The following is a 21,506-nucleotide window of genomic DNA, read 5'->3' on the forward strand; positions in this document are numbered from 1 at the left end:
GGCAACAGTACCCAGTCCAGAGCGTCCGGCGACAGTACCCAGTCCAGAGTGTCCGGCGACAGTACCCAGTCCAGAGCGTCTGGCAACAGTACCCAGTCTTTAGCGTCCGGCGACAGTACCCAGTCCAGAGCGTCCAACAGTACCCAGTCCAGAGCGTCCGACAGTATCCAGTCCAGAGCGTCCGGCAACAGTATCCAGTCCAGAGTGTCCGGCAACAGTACCCAGTCCAGAGCGTCCGGCAACAGTATCCAGTCCAGAGTGTCCGGCAACAGAATCCAGTCTAGAGCGTCCGGCGACAGTACCCAGTCCAGAGCGTCCGACAGTACCCAGTCCAGAGCGTCCGGCAACAGTATCCAGTCCAGAGTGTCCGGCAACAGTACCCAGTCCAGAGCGTCCAACAGTACCCAGTCCAGAGCGTCCGACAGTATCCAGTCCAGAGCGTCCGGCAACAGTATCCAGTCCAGAGTGTCCGGCAACAGTACCCAGTCCAGAGCGTCCGGCAACAGTATCCAGTCCAGAGTGTCCGGCAACAGTATCCAGTCCAGAGCGTCCGGCGACAGTACCCAGTCCAGAGCGTCCGACAGTACCCAGTCCAGAGCGTCCGGCAACAGTATCCAGTCCAGAGTGTCCGGCAACAGTACCCAGTCCAGAGCGTCCGGCAACAGTACCCAGTCCAGAGCGTCCGACAGTATCCAGTCCAGAGCGTCCGACAGTATCCAGTCCAGAGCGTCCGACAGTATCCAGTCCAGAGCGTCCGGCAACAGTACCCAGTCCAGAGTGTCCGGCAACAGTACCCAGTCCAGAGCGTCCGGCAACAGTACCCAGTCCAGAGCGTCCGACAGTACCCAGTCCAGAGCGTCCGACAGTATCCAGTCCAGAGCATCCGGCGACAGTACCCAGTCCAGAGCGTCCGGCGACAGTCTACAGACCGGAACCTCCTACGACGGGCAGCAGACCGGAACCTCCTACGATGGGCCGCAGACCAGAACCTCCTACGACGGGCCACAGACCAGAACCTCCTACGACGGGCCGCAGACCGGAACCTCCTACGACGGGCCGCAGACCGGAACCTCCTACGACAGGTCACAGTCCGGAACCTACCACGACGGGCCGCAGACCGGAACCTCCTACGACGGGTCACAGTCATGAACCTACCACGACGGGTCACAGTCCGGGACCTACCACGACGGGTCACAGTCCGGAACCTACCACGACGGGTCACAGTCCGGATCCGCCAGAGTCTCCCTCCAGTCCGGATCCGCCAGTGTCTCCCTCCAGTCCGGATCCGCCAGAGTCTCCCTCCAGTCCGGATCCGCCAGAGTCTCCCTCCAGTCCGGATCCGCCAGAGTGAGTGTGACAAGTCAGAAGTGGAGCGGGGTCCACGTCCCGAGCCAGAACCGCCACCTCGGAGTTATGCCCACCCAGACCCTCCCATATGGGCTTAGGTGTGCGGCCGGGAGTCACCGCACACCTAAATGTCACTTCCGGTCGTAGGTGTATTAAAGTGGCGTGTTTTTAGCATAGAAATAGATAGAGACTCAGTTACAACCCTGTATATATACATAATATGACATTTGTAACGTCTTATTCTTTTGGAACTTCTGTGAATGTAATGTTTGCTGTTAATTTTTATTGTTTATTTCACTTTTGTATATTATCTACTTCACTTGCTTTGGCAATGTTAACATATGTTTCCCATGCCAATAAAGCCCCTTGAATTGAATTCCATTGAATAGAGGACTCATCTTTATATCTGTGGCATTATAGCATCTGTGACAGCATGGGCAGCGTCTGAGGCTACAACCCAAAAGGAATCCCCACCCGGTTGACTACTTGACTACTTTAAAACAGAGGATGATGGCACAATAACAATGGCAATGCCCATGCTAAAATGGGTTATATCCATGATAAGTCCTCTATCTATCTCTATGGTTTTTAGGGGCTCTGTAAAGGTCCTACACTCAAAGTCATAGGCCTACAGTAGGGCCTAAATCACTTGAGTTTATTCTCCTTATTTAACAGTAGGTGGTGTTATTATCCATGGCAATTTTTCCCCATGGCTTCAGATTCCATGTTAAATAGTCACATGTACAGGGTGGCAGGTGTGATTGGAGGGTAGAGTGAAAATCTTAAGCTCCAAGCTCCAACATGCAGGACTAAGTGAAATAAAATAATGAAAATGGTCATAAAAAAACAACAACGATATAGAAATAGTACTATATACATCATAACTGTATCAGTGAGGAATAAATACATGTACACTTGGGTGGAGGCAGAGGAAAGACTGTTGAGGGGGTGGTGTCCATAGGGGGAGTAGCAGGTGGGAGGGGGGAGCAGGTAGCTGACTAGTGGAGTCTATTCCGCAGTCTGATGGTCTGGGGGTAGAAAATATTGGCCAGTCTTCCAGTTGTTGCCATGATGCTCCTGTACTGCCCGCGTCTGAGTGATGGAAGCAGGGAGAACAGGACATGGCGCAGGTGGCTGGGGTCCCTGATTATCTTCTTGGCCTTCCTGCGACACCTGGTGTTGTAGATGTCCTGGAGGGCAGGCAGTGTCCACCCAATGGTGCGCCTTGCAGTCCGCGGCAAGGGAGTTGCTGTACCAGGATGTGAAACACTGTGAGGGCCCTCAGGAAAATGCCAAATTTCTTCAGCATCCTGAGGTTGTGCCTTCTTCACCACGGTGTGTTTTGACCATTTCAGCTTTTCTGAGATCTGTACACCAAGGAATTTGAAGTTTGTACCGTCTTCATGGCGGCCTTGTTGATGAGGATGGGGGCATGAACAGCCCTGTCACTCCTGAAGTCCACAATCAGCTCCTTTGTTTTTCTGACAAAGAGGGAGAAGTTGTTTACCTTGCACCATGCCGTCAGAGTGCCTACCTCCTCCCTGTAGGCCGTCTCGTCGTTTTTGGTAATCCGGCCTACTACTGTTGTGTCATCAGCGAACTTAATGGAGTTGGAACTGTGTGAGGCCATGCAGTCGTGGGTATAGAGGGAATACAGCAGGGGACAGAGGGCACACCCTTGTGGGGCCCCCATTTTAAAAATCAGTGTAGAGGAGGTAATGTTGCCTACCTTTACCACCTGGGGGCGGGCTATTAGGAAGTCCAGACCCAGTTGCATAAGGAGTTCAGACCCACTGACATGAGCTTTGTAATGAGCTTACTGGGCACTATGGTATTGAAGGCTGTGCTGTATAGTCGATGAACAGCTTTATCACATATGCATTCCTTTTGTCCAGGTGGGTAAGGGCAGTGAGCAGTGCAATGGCATTGCATTGTCCATGGATCTTTCAGGGAGGTAGGCAAATTGGAGAGGGTTGAGTGTGTCAGGGAGGTAGGAGGTGATATGGTCTTTGACTAGACTCTCAAAACACTTTATGACGACATAAGTGAGCACTACTGGTAGGTAGTCATTCAGTTCAGTTACTTTCCCTTTCTTGGGCACAGGGATTATCGTGGACATCTTGAAGCAGGAGGGCAATTTCAACAAAACCAAAGATGAGGGTGAGAAGAACTTGCTCTGCCGGGTATTCGAGAATTTCTAAAGGCAACTCAAGATTGTCATCACTCTTTTAAATTAAATTTGTAATTCAATCGATATTTTACTTAGAAACTGGCCAGTTTGTTGGGCCTCGATGTCGACTCGCAAAACGTTTACTATGGGTAATTTGGAATTGAGATGGAAACAGCCAATGACCCAATGACGTCTCTCAATGGAATTTATCATTATGTTCCGGTTGCAACCGTCAAGTTTGCGGGTTTTCACAGGGATGGGGTCGATTCTGACGAGCAGGTTGGCTACGATAACTTTCTAATAAGATTTCAGTAGTGCTGACTGCGCGTGAAGGAGATTACTCAGGCAGGCTTTGTACGGGCGTGAGCGATCTGGGTGTGCGCTGATAAAATAAGTATACAGATGGATCTGAACATTCGGTGATGCCGCTACACTTCCCCTCAACACAGACGATTCCCTTCGACCCATCTCTGTTATATCTTTATGCCCATTTCTTTCCCATCTCCTGCGGCAGACTCCCTCCTTCTTCCTCTGCTCTCGGCTCAGTCCTGTGGGGTTGTGCTTGGTAGAGGTCACCCAGAACCGCACAGCGTGTAAATGTGGGAGTCAGCACTTCATCCCGGTGCGACGGGGCTGCAGTATATAGAAGACCCAGGATAAGCCTGCTGTTGTCGTATGCCAACTCAAATAACATTCTGTAGGCCTACACATATTTGGACTTCATCCTAAAAGTCCCTTCTGAATTATTAGTGTGATCATTTTTTTTCTCAAGGTTTATAAAATGAAAGAAGAAAGCACTGGATAAGACCAAAATAGGCCACTATTCTTGGGTTTCTAACCCCCATCTGACTGCACTGTTTGCACTTTCTCTGCTGTAAACCAATCTCCAGCTATTAGATGGCAATATTCACCTACAGGATTTTAAGTCCACTTTTGTAATAAGAACAAATAAGTAATTGTGACGTCCCAATATGTGTGTGTGAACGAACATTGGGCACTCAGCATATGATTCAATATGACTGGGAAAAAAACAGGTGTGAAGCGAGGATGACTCAATCATATTGTCTCTCATCTACCCACCAGTGTTTTCTGCTCCTCTGGTTGATAATGATGGACATTGCATCTGTCTTCTCCACATTCTGACCAGACCACCATCCTCTGCCTCTGATGCTGTCCCCACCGCCACTGTGATGTTGTTGTCATCCTCCTTTCAAGCTCCTGAGAGTATTCCTGAGACGATGAAAGGACTGGCCTAATGGGATTAAACATTTTGATAAGTGCAGAAGAGGAGGCAGTGGCACATCATCTCACTTCTCTCACTCCTGCATTTAGAACAGTATTGATTGATCAATCTATCTGCTGGAGAGAAAACACAACCAGTCATGTGCAGAGATGTACCGAAGGCATGTGTGTGTGTGTTGATTAATGACTGATTTACAACCTTTATGATTTTTGGGATTATTTGGATGCATATCTGTTTTGCTGTATGAACAGATGTGGTCTCTCTCTCTCTCTGTCTCTCTCTGTCTCCCTCTCTCTGTCTCTCTCTCTCTCTCGCTCTCTCTCTCTCTCTCTCTCTCTCTCTCTCTCTCTCTCTCTCTCTCTCTCTCTCTCTTCATCAGGTCAAGAGACATGGCTCTCACCATTGTCCCAAGCACCTCGAGGAGCACCGTGAGAGCTTCACTTTGATTAGACACCAGGTGGCAGTGCACGCAGATCAGCAAGGAGAGCGACTGAGGAGAGAGAGGGAGAGAGAGAGAGAGAGAGAGAGAGAGCGAGAGAGAGAGAAAACAGTATGAGAAGAGAGGGAGGGAGGGGGCAGAGAGAGAGAGAGAGACACATACACACATACACAGACAGACAGGGGAGGAGCTTGAGAGAGTGAGAGATTGCAGCCTCAGTACTGCTGCAACAGGGATGACTTGTTCAGGAGGATACAGAATTATGGACGCAGCTCAGTCTCCATAGACCCCTGTGAGTTTGGACTGTAGACTCAAGCTACTGAAAAACTAAGAACTGAATCCAGAACAGAGGTTCAACTTCTGTTGGGATTGAGAGACGGGTTGGAGCACAACTTGACTGACCCCAGGGCAGAGGGATGGCATCATCACCCCTGCACTATGGACGATCAGCCAGGGATATTGCCAATGTGATGCAGAGACTGCAAGGTAAGTGCTTTCTGCTTACTCATTCATTCTCTTGCTCAGTCTGCAGTGGTTTGAAAGGTGACCTAGTGCGGAGGTTGAGGCATGACACAGCAAAATTGCCTTTGAATTAAAGGTATGCTTTGTTGCTACAATGCTGTCCTCTAAAATATTACATTCTTGTGTGAATCTGAACCAAAATTATTTTCCAGTGCTGGAGCAGAATTCTATTTGTTTGGCTTTAAATTCTTGAAATGCACTGACGTGTACTGTAAAACATTTGAGATAACTGTCTGCAAAATCCAATGTCGTTTGATACATGCCTTGCTCAAGTATTTTGGAGGTTGTTGTGGTCAATAATATTGTGTATAGCGCAATTTTCCTCTCAGTGCTTTTGCATTGAAGGTCAACTTTGCTGGACTTTTAGTCTGTGTGATGTGGTCATGTGGTCCAGTGATGTACCTCAGTATGCAGGTAAAGTACAGTAGCAGTGTTGTCTGTGTGCCAGATTATACGTCATGTCTAACTGCAGGACAGCTGTTCTATAGCTTACCTTGTGTGTGGAGGGGCAGACCGTGGTAAAGCTGATCCTCTGAAGAGCTGACAGGGTGAACACTATTCTTCCCTCTCATCTCTTCTGTACCAGCAGGACTGCTTACTCTGTCCGATTATGGTTGTGCTGACAGATTTATAGCTAACCCATAGTATTATAATTGGATTCAGTATTTTCAATATTTGCTCTGTACCATCTCTGTATTACCACAATGATGTAACACACTCACTACCTTCCTATACCTGCCATTGATGTGTAACTACGGCTGTTATCAGCATCATTATCATTACTCACTGTTCGTGGCTCTGAGCTGTGGTCGCCTTAGAAACGTGTACTGCTGCAGATTGTTCGGTGGCGCCGGTCTAACGCTCCCAGGTTCAGGACCAGATTGATGGCCATATCAGGACTCTGGGGGAGTCATGTGACACTGGAGCTGAGAATGAGATCCAAAATGGCTGTGCCCTATATGGCTTCGTAGGTGGCAGAGCAGCTGAGAGGAGAGCATCCCTCCCTCACCACACTGCTAGTCAGCATCATCACTGTTGAGCTGGAGTGCATGGTAGTTTACTGTGATTTCAGACTCTGATTCAGAATGATTGTGTTTCATATGAGGAAATTCACTTTCACGGCTCATCAACAACAAAATAGAACAAAGTATTTCACAGTATCATTATGAAAAACTCAGACAGTTGCAAGTAATACAATTGTAATAAAACCTATAATGTAGTTATCATTCACATGAATTACTATGAAATTGTTGATGTTGTCTCAGTAGTAGGAATGTCAATAGTAATCTTGATCTACTTTATGTTCCTTGAAAAGTCTCTGTGTGTCACCAGTTAATCTAGCGTAATAAAACAACAAGGTAATGTACCTCCCTCCGATAGCGCTTTAAAGTCACAAAGAAGCCCATTGTTGCCAGATAGACGCTGCAACATATTTAGATGAGGGGAAACACATGAACTGTAATGTCATTTGACTCAAAAAATGGACATGTTTTGAAAATAGCCCTAGATGTTTGTAGTGGTTTGCGGTGTGTCTCTGTGACACCAGTAAGTGAAAGCGTTATCTGCTCTCACCAAGCTGCACATAATGGTTTCTTGATGATGTTAGTTGCCATGCAGGTCATTACAGAAAAGAGAGGCCTTGTTGCTATATTTTGTCATTGTTATGTAGAGATACCATCTCAGCTTCCTTGCTTTTTAACCACAGACCCAAAGAAACAATAAAACAATTTGTGTACGTTTAGGTAGTATTCAGGTACAGGTAGCTTGCTTCAACTATCAGGTGTGTATGATTGAATGGTTCACCTAATAATATGCACAGATTGATTAATTACACGGAGTGTACAAAACATTAAGAACAGATCTTTCCATGACAGGCGACTAGGCGACAGGGTAGCCTAGTGGTTAGAGCGTTGGACTAGTAACCGGTTGCAAGTTCAAATCCCCGAGCTGACAAGGTACAAATCTGTCATTCTGCCCCTGAACAGGCAGTTAACCCACTGTCCCTAGGCCGTCATTGAAAATAAGAATTTGTTCTTAACTGACTTGCCTAGTTAAATAAAGAAAAAAGAAAAATAAACTGATCAGGTGAATCCAGCTCAGTCTACATCATAGAAAGAGCATGTGTTCTTAATGATCCCTTATTGATGTCACTTGTTAAATCCACTTCAATCAGCGTAGATGAAGGGGAGGAGACAGGTTAAATAAGGATTTTTAAGTCTTCAGACAGGTTGAGACATGGATTGTGTGTGTGGCATGCAGAAGGTGAATGGGCAAGACGAAAGATTTAAGTGCCCTTGAACAGGGTATGGTAGTAGATGCCAGGCGCACCGGTTTGGGTGTGTCAAGAACTGCATCTCTGCAGTTTTTTTAAACTCTCAACAGTTTCCCGTGTGTATCAAGACTGGTCAATCACCCAAAAGACACCCAGCCAACTTGACACAACTGTGGGAAGCATTGGAGTCAACATGGGCCCGCATCCCTGTGGAACGCTTTCGACACCCTGTAGCCCATGCCCCGTTGAATTGAGACGGTTCTGATGGCAAAAGGGGGTGCAACTCAATACGCAATAATTAGGAAGGTGTTCCTAATGTTTTGTACACTCAGTGTATATTTCTAATACAGTACCATTTGAGATGCTTTCATTTAGTGTTCTTCCTTCTGTGATGATCATCTACAGTTGATGAGTAAATGTTGTCATTTGATATTTATAATTGACAAAGGTGGTACTGTATCTAGCTTTGACATGACATCTGATTCCATGTTTCTGATCCCCTTTTTTTTGTTGAGATGAAGGTGCGTTTGAACCATAGACTTTCTGTACGGATCAAAGAGCATAGAAAAAGTTTTCTTTGGCTCTGTCAGGAGATCTGGAGGAGAAACAGCTTGTTAGCAGCCTAGAACACCTGTGTATGTGGTCTATAGAAAATATACTGCCATATTGACTTATTAGATATTTGAGTACATGTTCCATCTTTGATTGACATCAATGTTTTATTTGTTTCAGAGCCAAAGGGTTTAAATCAACGTAAAGCCTTGTCAATGTGATTGTAATAGTTCTCAGATCAGGTGCATTCACGTGTTTTAGGTGAAAATGTACCGTGATCTAATATACTATTTACCTATAGTTACATAGAGAGAATTTCCTTTTCCGTTTTTGTCTCTCTCACCAGATCTGATTACTCTCTGTCTCTCCCTTTCAAAAGAAGACATTGTTCTTGAATTAAAACAATGTTCTTTCTACAGTTCCACATCATGCACACATTTCCCTTCAGGCTCAATTTAGTAGCTGATAAAACAGTGCGATAGAACATCAATACCAACATAAAGTTCTGCCCCAGTTTTGGGGTGCTGTTTTTTGGCTCCTCCTTTCTTTTTTGTACCTCTTCCTGCAAACGGTGTGGCAGTGAGAAACAGCAATTAGTGACACCATATGGCGGAGAACGGCAAGGCTGCTTTGAACGCCTCCCAGCCTGAACTCTCCCATATGCCGTGGAATTCAGGCATTTATTGTCTCTCATTAACAGGGAAATCCTCCGTTTTTATTTTCATTTGTCATCTGTTTTCCTCGTCGTGGGCGGTGGAGGCACAAGTTACACACCTATGGCATGGTGCTTACCGTCTGTTTAGATAGTAGAGACAGGTTTGCTGAGCTTCTTTGGAGAGGCGTGAGCTTCACTATCTCAGTGCTGTGAATATACTCCTGTACAGCATACATGTGAATGTATTCACAGAAATTGGATTACAGAGTAATATGTGTACAGATCGAGGACATTTTACTGTACAATTAAATGAATATATGATGTTATGTTATTGAGAAATAAACATTGTAAGATAAGTTTATGCAAGATATAGTTTTGTGCGTGATTTTTATTTATTAACATTTTTGGGGGGTTAGATCAGCTTTAATATTGCAGATAGACTGTGGCTTCTATCAATGTAATTGTCTGCATCATTTCCAATCCCCCATATATATATATATATTTTGTATATATATATATTATTTTGAATATATATACTATGTATTTTTTTGATATTTTCCTTCTTTATTATTTTACCCTAACCCTAATTGGAGTAAACTAATGGAAAACAATACTTAAGCTTCTACTTTCAGTTTATACAGTCTATATATTTTAGATAGTATATTTTACATTAGTTATCTTTTGTTTGTTTTTAGTCCCCGCCTTCAGCTACTCTCAGCCCCTCCCATCTATCTCTGAAGACCATCCAGTCCCAGCCTTCAGCTACTCTCAGCCCCTCCCATCTATCTCTGAAGACCATCCAGTCCCAGCCTTCAGCTACTCTCAGCCCCTCCCATCTATCTCTGAAGACCATCCAGTTGATTTCTAGCTGTCATATTTTTTCCACTGTGCTGTGATGTTTCAGAAAAGTTCTGAACCTTTCTATTCTCATAGTTTCTACAGACTGTAAATTAAAGATAAACTGCTATTTGCTATTTATAATTTAAATTGAAAAACGTGTTAGTTTTGAATCTGGCGTCATGTTGTTTGTCAGTTCGTAAACCATGTGCCATGGAATCGGTACATTGAAAATCTCCTCCCAACTATTTTGCATTCTGTATGGCGCAGCTGTCATTTTTTTGTCCTTAAATGAAACTGGTATACTTTTTTATTTATCACAGTTTTCTTTAGCCAATTTTGGTCTTTAATGCAGGTCCGACAGACAAGTTCCTTACCTTCTCCCCTTTCCACTTGCCTCCTCCATTTGTGCGGTAATGCAGCAATCAGTTGGAGGTAATTTTGGATAGAGCCGATATGTCCATATATAACTGCATGTGTGACATACCTCCACCAGTCCTCCACCAACCACTTCGGATTTAAGTATAGTTTTTGTATGACTGAAGCCTTTCGTGTGAGGTCCAATGCTTTAATAATTCATCATTTCCGCCCTCCAAATTCATATTCATTATATAAATAGACCTGTTTAATTTTGTCTGGCTTGCCGTTCCAAATAAAGGGAAATATTGTTTGCTTATATCATTTAAAAAACAAGTCGTTAGGTGTATGCAGGATCATAAGTAAATAGGGAAACTGGAATATGACTAAATAATTAATCAGGGTGATTTTTTCACAAATAGACAGGTGTTGTCCTTTTCATGGTAGCAAAATGTGACCGACAGGCTCGATTCGGGCTTATGCAGAAAAATTTGAAATTGTGTTTTTTACATTGGATAAAAGTAGAGACTCAGAGCTAGAAAATGGTATATCATACACTACAGTTGAGTAACAATGGAAGAGTAATTCTGCTTTGAAAGGTGATAAACCTCACTTTTGAGAAAATGTCCCTTGAATGTTTTGGTACCTACTGGAGAGCTCATCTTGTCTACACCCATTCAGCATCGTACACACCCTCTTAAGCGTTTAGCCCCACCCATCTCTTTAAGGATTCACATGTGAGGCTATGTACTAAATAACCAAAGACTTCAAGACTAAAGGCTGGTTTATACAACGGGTGTTTATCGTAAATTTAATCTGGAGTGCCAGAGAGTGCTCTGGGCGTTCGTAAACTCAGAGCGTTTCGGTCTTGGAGTGTTCAGAGCGCACACCGGATGCTCTGACTGAGGAGTAGGGTTGACCCGAGCGATCTGACCTGACAACACCAGTCAAGCACCCAAGCTAACTGGCTAACGGTGGCTAGCTTGCTAGCTACTTCCAGACAAAAATGAGAGAACAGCTCACTCTGACCATTTAACTCACCCTAGCAGAGCTAGTTATCCAGAGCGTTGGTGACTGCAACTGTGCTGCTGGCAACAATTAAATTATGCTTTTTTGCCAACGTTTACTGACACCGGCTATATTCAACGGGTGTTGAGCGTTCGTAAATTCGTCAGTTATTCTGCACTCTTGCACACTCAGACGAGAGTGCTCTGAAATCGGAGTAGATAGCCAGAGCGAATTTACCAGCTACGTCTATCGACAGTTGTCGCAGTGACATCAAAAACATTCTATTGAAATAGTTACTTACATAGTGGAGTCTTTTGTTTAGACATGTAGCTAGCTAGCTAAACAATGAACCATAATCCCAACTCATAATGTTACTAGTAACCTGGCATGAATCTGAGGTAGATAACCAACCAGGTTCAATGTTAGCTTGCTAACATTAGACTATAACTAGCAATGCAAATGGCATTGAGATACGAATAATATTAGTACACAAATCATACACGTAACGTTAGCTAGCTAACAGTTCACTTTAACTTGAAATGAAAATGACTTTCTGACCAAATTAGAAACATATAATATCTGAAAATGTAGCTAGCTAGACATGACATTCTGTCATGGATGCCATGGTTGCCCTTAGTTTGAAGATGTAATCCGGAGACAGGTGTTTTATCCAACAGCCTTCTGTGTGTCCTCTTTTCGACTCCATCTGCATATTTGCAATCAAACGCCAGAATTTTCTCCCTCTCCTTAGCTATCATTCTCTAATTCCACTGATTTCAAAACTCAGTCCTCCAGAAAGTGGAGAGCAACACTTATGCTTCCTATCATTGTGAAGCAGAATTCACCAAGCGTTGGATTGTTCACCCACTAATAGGGAACGTGAGCTGGGTTTGGACCGTCGTGAGACAGGTTAGTTTTACCCTACGTGATTTCTTTCAAAAAAGCCTTGTTAGAATGGATTACCTACACATACTGACCAGCTCACACCAATCCAAACTCATCTCTCGGCATGTCCAGCCCACTCATTATCTCAGCCAATCATGGCTAGAGTGAAGGTTGCACGCTTTTTCCATGGCTATACCAACTCTTAATTTAACAATTGTATTAGTATTTACATATGGCATACAAGTTTGGCATTAAGGTACATGAAAGTTCACATGTTCCAGAAGGATTTCTGGCAAAAATTACATTTTGATTTAAAAAAAAGTTTACGTTCAAATGGCGCTCCTATGAAGTAGTGACACGTGACAAACGTCTAGTTTCCTGAAGCAAGTCACAATTCTTATCTAATTTGGCAAACTTTCTGTTAAAATGTATTGTAGTGAGATCATTTTATTCTTTCGGGATATGAATACCAAGTATGTCCACAGCACTGTAAGTCCATTTTATTGGTAAACTACACAGTAATGTAAAAGTTGTATTTTTTATAGATCAATATAAAAAATGGTGCTTTTATCAAAATTCGTTTTTAATCCAAAAAGGCTAGAAAAATTATCTACATCCTTTATGAGGCTGTGCAGAGATCCAAATTGCGGATTTAAATGAAGACATTAATTGTCAGCGTACCCTGGATTACTAGCCATAATACTGGCCATAATAAATAGTTATGCCGGTAGTACACATCCTTGTTTTACTCCACTTGACAATTTAATACTTTCTGAGAAGTAGCTAATATTTACTATGTTACACCTGGGGTTACTATACATAACTTTAACCCATTGTATAAGTGATAATCCAGGCATTTATATATCAATTCCAGTCGTACTTTATCAAAGGCCTTTTTAAAGGCAGCTATGAATACCAGGCCTGGTTTCCCAGATTTGTTTCTTTATTTGTTTGGATCCTTGAAATACACTTGAACTAGTGTTGTTTGGGTTTGTTAGGCTTTGCCCAATGCGCATGGCCCATGTCGTCATATGGAATGGGTTCAGAGCTAAGCCAGTGTGCATCTAAGAAAATGCTAGAATGTGGTTTCCTTTTTACGAGCTCCTTCTGCAGTTGCACTCATGGATGATGAAGAGGTGGAGAAGAGGGAGGAGAGGGAGGAAAAGGAAGAGGGTAGTTGAGGTGAGCACATCTGGATAAGATCCTGAATCGCCTGGTACTGAAAAAGAGAGAAAGTGCCACAGAGGAGAAAGCAAAACAGTGAAAGAGAGAGAGGCACAGAGAAAGAGACTGGTTGAAAGAGGGGGAGAGAGAGTCAGAAAATATTAGAAAGAGAGCGAGTAAGAGATAGATAACGTCCTTCCTAAGTGATGTTTAATCACCTGGGCTGGGAATGGCATCATTCCACAGATTCATCTAGAGGCGAAAGAAACGCACACCTATTTAGGCGAGGTGCTGGCTAGTGGAGTACAACACTTGAAAAATGAAAGGAGAGACGCACACTCTAGGAGCTCAGATGCAAAAATGTAATAACCTAATGTCCAACGTTTCAACAGACAAGCTGTCTTCATCAGGGTATAATTCCACAGGTTGGCACGGTGCCATGGTAACATCCCAGTCCAATGCAGACGGTCACCTTGAGCCGGTCCACCCTCCTCTGTGAATCTGACACCTCCATTCATCGTCTCTGGCTCTGGTCACTGCTGTTCAGACACACACAGGCAACTAAAAATAGCAGCAGCATTTCTTTTCATCACACCGCTGGGAGTTTTTCAGTTGCCGTAGCCTGTTTAGCTTAAATCTGTAAAACAGAGAGGGAGGCTTTGAGGCCTATTGCTCATTAGGAAACAGTCATTAAGCACTATACGTCTATAGCCACATAAATGAGATGGTGTGTCTCGTTCTTTTCCCAGTCCTGCAGCTACACCGGCCACACGGCACCCCAGATTGTTTTTATGACCCATTGCCATGCCAGTAGTCACATGACTGCCAGCATGGGCTTCTTTGCCCCGCAGGCCTGGCTGTGGCTCATTCAGTTTTTGCACCAGACTAATATGTTTGATGAAGTTGGTGTACGTGTGTGTGTGTGTGTGTGTGTGTGTGTGTGTGTGTGTGTGTGTGTGTGTGTGTGTGTGTGTGTGTGTGTGTGTGTGTGTGTGTGTGTGTGTGTGTGTGTGTGTGTGTGTGTGTGTGTGTGTGTGTGTGTTTGTGAAAGAAAGAGAGAGAGAGAGAGAGTGAGAGAGAGAGATAAAGATAGTGTGTGTGAGAGAGAGAGAGAGAGAGAGAGAGAGAGAGAGAGATAGAGAGAGAGTGAGAGAGAGCGAGAGATAGAGAGAGAGAGGGGGGGGGGGGTATCAATTTTGTTTGTTTACCGTTCACATGTTGAGAGGAGTGTGTATGTGTATATGACTTTACTGGCCCCTCACTGTCACCTCACATTACCAATCAGATGGTAATCTATATTCAGCTGCCAATCAGATAGAGTTTGAGTGGCACACCACAGGATTAGGCCACCAGGGGTTCTGCCCCAAACAATACAGGGGGCGTGGCCTCCTACAGGTCTTAGTAGAGGTGCTGTTATACAGCTGTCAATCAAACTGAGTCCACCCCTAATGCCAATGCCTTAAAGAAGGTCAAGTATGTTTCAACAATAATCTGTGGCAGAGAAACCATGTAATGAAATCGAATAAGCAGGAAAGATAGAATTCACTAAAAGCATGCATGGATCTTTTTTTCTGGGCAGGAATGATATATTTTCCTCTTGTCATTTGCAGTATCGTGCTGCGATTTTTCACCTCATTCCTCCCTTGATTAGATTTACTCTTTCAAATTAGATTCCACTCTTTTTTTATAAAAATGTATTGACTCTCCGATAAGGGAAGTTGCTATGGTATTTGTGACAGTGAGTGACAGTCCTGGAATATCACTGATCACACGTCAGTATGGTTTCAATGCATTTCAATTGAACCAGAGATGCTTCCTGACAGATTGAAGAACATGATACTGTTTCTGATGGACACACATAACAACAGTCTTCACAGATAGATCTTGACATCAGTGGCCATGACCCCAAAGTGACATTACTAGATCCAAACCCTTTTCTCCATCTCTCTCTTCTTGTTATCTCTCACACACAGATCCCTCTGTCTTTCCTGCCTCTGTCACCAAGCACAATGTGATTGAATGGGGAGTGTCATGTGATTTAATTGGACTGTGGCACCCAGTCTGACATGCAGAGGTAGAGGATAAAGGTTGTGGGGTCATGCACGGTCCCCTAAAGGTCAGGTAAACAGAATGATGTTGCCAGATGTGTTGATCCTGCTCCCTAGCTAACCCCCAGGCAGCTCTATGGCAGTGTCCTGCTCCCTAGCTAACCCCAAGGCAGCTCTATGGCAGTGTCCTGCTCCCTAGCTAACCCCCGGGCAGCTCTATGGCAGTGTCCTGCTCCCTAGCTAACCCCCAGGCAGCTCTATGGCAGTGTCCTGCTCCCTAGCTAACCCCCAGGCAGCTCTATGGCAGTGTCCTGCTCCCTAGCTAACCCCCAGGCAGCTCTATGGCAGTGTCCTGCTCCCTAGCTAACCCCCGGGCAGCTCTATGGCAGTGTCCTGCTCCCTAGCTAACCCCCAGGCAGCTCTATGGCAGTGTCCTGCTCCCTAGCTAACCCCCAGGCAGCTCTGTGGCAGTGTCCTGCTCCCTAGCTAACCCCCAGGCAGCTCTGTGGCAGTGTCCTGCTCCCTAGCTAACCCCCAGGCAGCTCTATGGCAGTGTCTTTTTGAGACATGATGTCCGTGTGTGCCCTCCTGAAATCACATGCAGTGTTAGATTAGAGATACTTCTCTTATGAATCATCACAATATGTTAATTTGAGCCATCTCATTTCTAGGCATGCGACTAAGCAATCACTTTGAAAATATCAAGTAGGCCATTAAAAAAGAAGAAATCAGCAGCTTGAGTCAGTAGCGTGTTGTACAATAAACAGTGTTGTGTTGTGTCTCCTGTGTTGTGTTGTGTGGTGTTGTGTTGTGTCTCCTGTGTAGTGTTGTGTATTTTAGTGTAGTGTTGTGTACTATTCTGGTGTGTCTCCTGTGTTGTGTTGTGTAGTGTTGTGTCTCCTGTGTTGTGTTTTGTCCCCTTTGTTGTGTAGTGTAGTGTTGTGTAGTGTAGTGTTGTGTTGTGTAGTGTTGAATGGGGTTGAATGTCTATACTCTTAGCAAAAAAGGTTCCAAAAGTGTTCTACGGCTGTCCCCATAGGATAACCCTTTTTGGTTCCAGGTACGTAGAACCCTTTTGGGATCCATGTAAACCCTCAGTGGAAAGGGTTCTACATGGACCCCTAAAGGGTTCTAGCTGGAACCAAAAAGGGGTTCTCTTATGGAGACAGCCGAAAAACACCTTAAGGTTCTAAAAAAATTCTAAGCCCCCCAGGTTCTCTCTGCCAGCCACCTGACACAACAAATCCTGCAAAATTACTAAGGACAAGAATGCTACAGCTAGTCTTCTGATGAGAGCTGGGGATCTGGAAACATTCTGAGAAAACGCTAGAAACAGACACCCTCTCCCGAGTCTGCGTTGTTGACCTACAGATGGTTGACATGGTTGGCTACAATTGTGTAATTGAGGCATTTTTGGTTTATCCTCACCCAGTAATGTAGATGGTACTCTACAGTTGAGATGTCCACAAGTTGTCCACAATAGTAGTATATTTTGGGGACATATATTTTGGGTCATGTTCAGTCAATATAAAGTGCAGTTGGTGTATTTGATGGATATGTAGCTGGATTCAGAGATACTGGATTGAGCGCTATGATTTGATGAGCCAATCCTTTTCCTTTTCTCTTCCCTGTAAAGCCAGAGTGTGCCTGCCAGCTGAAACTGGATAAAGAGCTTAGACTGTCTGACCCACTCCTGCACTACCCCACGCATACACTCACACACACGGACGCGCACACACACACACACACACACACACACACACACACACACACACACACACACGGACGCGCACACACACACACACACACACACACACACACACACACACACACACACACACACACACACACACACACACACGCACACACACACACACGGGCGCGCACACACACACACACACACACACACACACACACACACACACACACACACACGTGACACACGTGAACAGACACACACATACATTTGATTTTCAATCTTGCCCAGATGTCATCACTGACTGCTGTGGCTGTTTGACTTTGTCATGGCAGTTTTATTACCTCTCTATTTTTGGACATAACGGTTTTAATCTGCATTGTTTATTCAAGGATTAAGGATTACTGTAAATCCCTCAATGATTTAATGAATATCATACACCCTACCTGGGGTCTTTTCCAAAGCTAAATTGGTTTGTTAAAGCAAACCATAGCCATGGGAAAGATTGTGGTTTAAGGTAAATTGCAGCCTTTGGGCCATGTATGGGTATTAAATGTGAAGCAAAATCAGTTGGGAAATTCTCAATTTCCCTTTTCATGTGAACCTTTGTATGTGGAAATTACCCAAACACAGGTGTGGGATGTCTGGTAAATGACCTGCTATCAGCAGTCTAGCTTTGGTGAACACAAAGATGATATTTGGACATCTTTGTCACAACCATGGTGCTCTCAAGGCACATCTGGTGCTGAAAGGCGTAAGAGTGCATGTAAGGGGGAAGTGGGTGTTTTACTAATCATTTCCACTTGTTCCTCCTTCCCCTCTTGTCTTTTAATGCTCTGTCATTATTACTGAAATGTAATTAGCAATGCTAATGGCCTGGCTTTTGAAGCTCTTTGTAACCAATATTACGATTGGTGAAATGTGTTGGAAAATGTCCTGTGTGGGACAAGTGGATGAAGAGGAGGGGTCATGTTAAATAGTCATGTGTGTGAGGGATGTGGGGGTGGTAAGGGGTGTCAGGGTTAAAGTGCTGAGGCGGAAGCAGGGAAAGTGGGGTATTAAAGGGGTGAAGGGGGGGGGTCAAGAGTAAGGGGAAGTAGAGTAAGGGGGAGTGTGTGTGTGTGTGTCTGTGTGTGGGTTGAGATTACAAAGTACCTCTTTGACTACCACACTAGCCTCCATCAACCATGAGACACCAAGTTCTAACAGACAGGATCCATATCAGAGCTGTAAACACTAGCTATAGCAATGGGTATAACAAGACATGAAATAATGAAATATATCCGACATAGGATTGAGAGGTCTGGCTTTGGCTGGTGAGTTTGCTTCTTGCTCTTCCTGCTGAGCACCTGCCTATCCCTGTTCACGTATAATTAAGGCTGATTTATGCAGAGGATCGTTAGGGGATGAGCAGGGGGATCAGGGATACTCAAATGGAGAGTAGGATCCTCTGGGAAATCACAAGGTGAAAACAGACTACTCCTCTCCTCTCTTCTCCTCTCCTGTCCTCTACTTTTCTCTCCTCCCCTCTCTTTTCCTCTTCTCTCCTGTCTTCCCCTCTTCTTCCTACTCGATTCTTGTGGCAAATCAACTCAATGACTCAAATAGTGTACAGTAGTGATATCACTGTAGGTCAGGGTGTATTTGAATGAGTACATTTTGTATCGTGGTCTTACTCCACAGTACCATTGGGTGGCGCTGTGCCACTTTCCTCTTATTGAGAGTGAATGAGAGATCCTGGCAATTCAGTGAACCAACCCAAATATCCTCTGGGTGAATAGATTAAGAGGCGAGCCAAAGCAGCTTCTATTTCTCCCTCCAGAAGTCTGTTTGTTTTTCCTTTCATGGCTGGAAAAGCATCTTCCCCCTCTCCCAAGGCCCACTTCCACCCCTGTGGACACACCTGTGTGAGCACTGAGCCCTCGTCCCCGACCCAGACAGAACCTTCACAACCCTAGGAATGTCTGTGGTGTTCTGGGGTCTGCCAGGGGGTCCAACAGGGAATCAGACCAGTAGAGGGTTAGACTGGTTCTCTACCTCTATATCTACCCCCTTCTTCTTCCTCTTCTCCTGGACTGATGTGAACTCTCCAGAGCTTGCTGCAGCCTCCAGGATGATTCTAGTTTATTCTCTCTGGTATAGATTCTCATAGATAGATAAAATAAAAATGCTGCTAGCTCCCATTCAGTTAATGTTGCAGTGTGTGAGTTTCTACCCATTATCCAGGATGGTACTTACAGTTTTTTCCAACTGCTTACACACAAAATCTTTTCATGTCACACGATTTTTGAAACCTCTCACTCAAAGTGCAAAACTACACACCAAATGTGAAAAACCATAAGCTAATTCTCAGCCTTTGACTCAGTTGTCAATTGCATAAAACACAAAAATCTAACAGGAAGTGACTTGCTTTCCTTTTCCAAACACAACCAATCAAAATGCTACACTTATTCACAAGGTCACACACACACTCCTCACATGTGCAAACACTAATAGCTTAACTGATCACTAACCAATCACTGCTTTACTGTAGTATAGGCCTATAAATAGGTCAAAGGTCAGATTACCTGTTTTGAACAATGGATGCCAACAATGTACAGAGAGCAAGAGGAGTAGGAGGGAGAGGAAGAGGACAGGGGCAAAGAAGAGAAGGAAGGAGAGGCATCTCTAATGAGATTAGGGCAAAATTTGTTGATCATGTGATCAACCACGGTTTGACCATGAGAGAGGCTGGACTGAGAGTCCAGCCCAATTTGAGTCGATTTACAGTGGCATCCATAATTCGAATCTTCAGAAATTATCTGCAACTATCTAATGACTATTTTAGCATTACAGTAATGTACTGTAAAATACGTATGACTTCATAGTATTGCATAAACATTTGTAACTCTAAGCCATGCATTTACTGCACTGCATTGAATGAATAAGGTTGGTTATCATGCTGTACCACATTTTTTTGTACATTGTTTACAGTTCCTATGCTGAACACATACTGTGTTTGAATTCTGTACAGAGTGGAAAGGCAAAGACATCATGGAGGACGAGGATGCTTGTTTACAGATGTACAAGAGACTGCAATTATAAATATGGTCTATGTGGGGACATAGGGGTTGCCTCTGTCCAAGGTTGGATACGCCATGCTAGGTGATTCTTCCCTCGATGTTTGGCAAGAGAAAACCTATCTTGTGATGTGGACGAAGTATCGTGGCCAGACTCAGGCCGGAGGAGAGATGAAGTGTAGCTTAGCACTGGTGACTGCCCCCCCCTCTGTTTCTTCATTGCATTGGTGTTTACAGTGTACTTGTTACCCCTCTCAGCAGATTACTTTCACTGTAGAACATTGTATTGAAATGTAGATATAAGCCTATGAAAGACCAAAGAGCTTTAGATTTAGAACAACAGGGTTTACATGGTAGATCCAGAAATGTACTATTATTAAAGCAGTGTTGATTTGATGCAAATGCTTCATTCTGACATGTGTTTATGGCATTTTGAATGCAGTGTTACATTTTGAAGGAGATGTGAGGCATTTTGCATTTTGTGTGTGCAGTTTTGGGAATTGTGTGTAGAGTTTTGAAAAAAAGGAGACCGTTTTGAAAACTTGTGTAAGCAGTTGGAAAAAACTGTAATAAACCCCTTGAATGCTCAGCATCTTGTTTAGTTTGTTGTTCTGTAGGGTTGTGTCTCTAAACCCTTCAGTCCTCTTCATGTGTTTATTTACTGTTTCTCATCTGACCTGGTTCAGATCATACTTATAGACTATGGCTCTTTCTGATTGGACCATCGTTCAGTAGATTTACATCCACTCTAATAATTAGATAATAAACTGATTATGACAGTTGCCATTAGCAAGTTGATGTTTTCTGGGATGAGTCTTGTCCTTGAACTGAGTGATTTCTGCTAGATGAGCCAGCTGCAAAGTCAAAATTCATGAACATTTGTTTAGATTTTTGGTCTTAATTTAAGGTTAGGGTTAGGCATTCAGATTCGCAGTGAGGTTAAGATTAGGGTTAAGGTTAAGGTCAGATTTGATGACGTGTCTGTGCCAGGGGGTGACCACTCTGCAGAGCTGCCTCCAGAACAAGATTCATGAGGAAAAACGCTAACCTGCCTGGCATCAGTCATGCAGACACCTTACTCTGCTTATCTTAATCGACGTAAGGTCAAAATCTAAGTAAGCATATGTTGATTAAAACACCTGTTTTTCTGAACGAGCTCTCGAATGATTAGGACATGTAAACAGCTTCATCAGAGTTTCAGCGGTGGATTTGATCTGCACATGTGCCAGCACCAGCGGAGTTTGGAAAAACG

The 21,506-nt window shown here is 44.1% G+C and overlaps 1 protein-coding gene across 1 annotated transcript in view; it reads left to right on the forward strand.

Moving 5' to 3' along the window:
- The first annotated feature begins 5,470 nt into the window (after positions 1-5,470).
- Positions 5,471-21,506, forward strand: part of syne1a (spectrin repeat containing, nuclear envelope 1a) — a 212,702-nt gene continuing 196,666 nt past the window's right edge. The window contains exon 1 of the mRNA XM_036975988.1: positions 5,471-5,685. Within this exon, the coding sequence (XP_036831883.1) occupies positions 5,616-5,685 (70 nt within the window). The 5' untranslated portion in view covers positions 5,471-5,615. The remainder of the gene's footprint in view (positions 5,686-21,506) is intronic.

Source organism: Oncorhynchus mykiss, chromosome 4, assembly GCF_013265735.2.
Source record: "Oncorhynchus mykiss isolate Arlee chromosome 4, USDA_OmykA_1.1, whole genome shotgun sequence".
NCBI classification, from domain to species: Eukaryota; Metazoa; Chordata; class Actinopteri; order Salmoniformes; family Salmonidae; genus Oncorhynchus; species Oncorhynchus mykiss.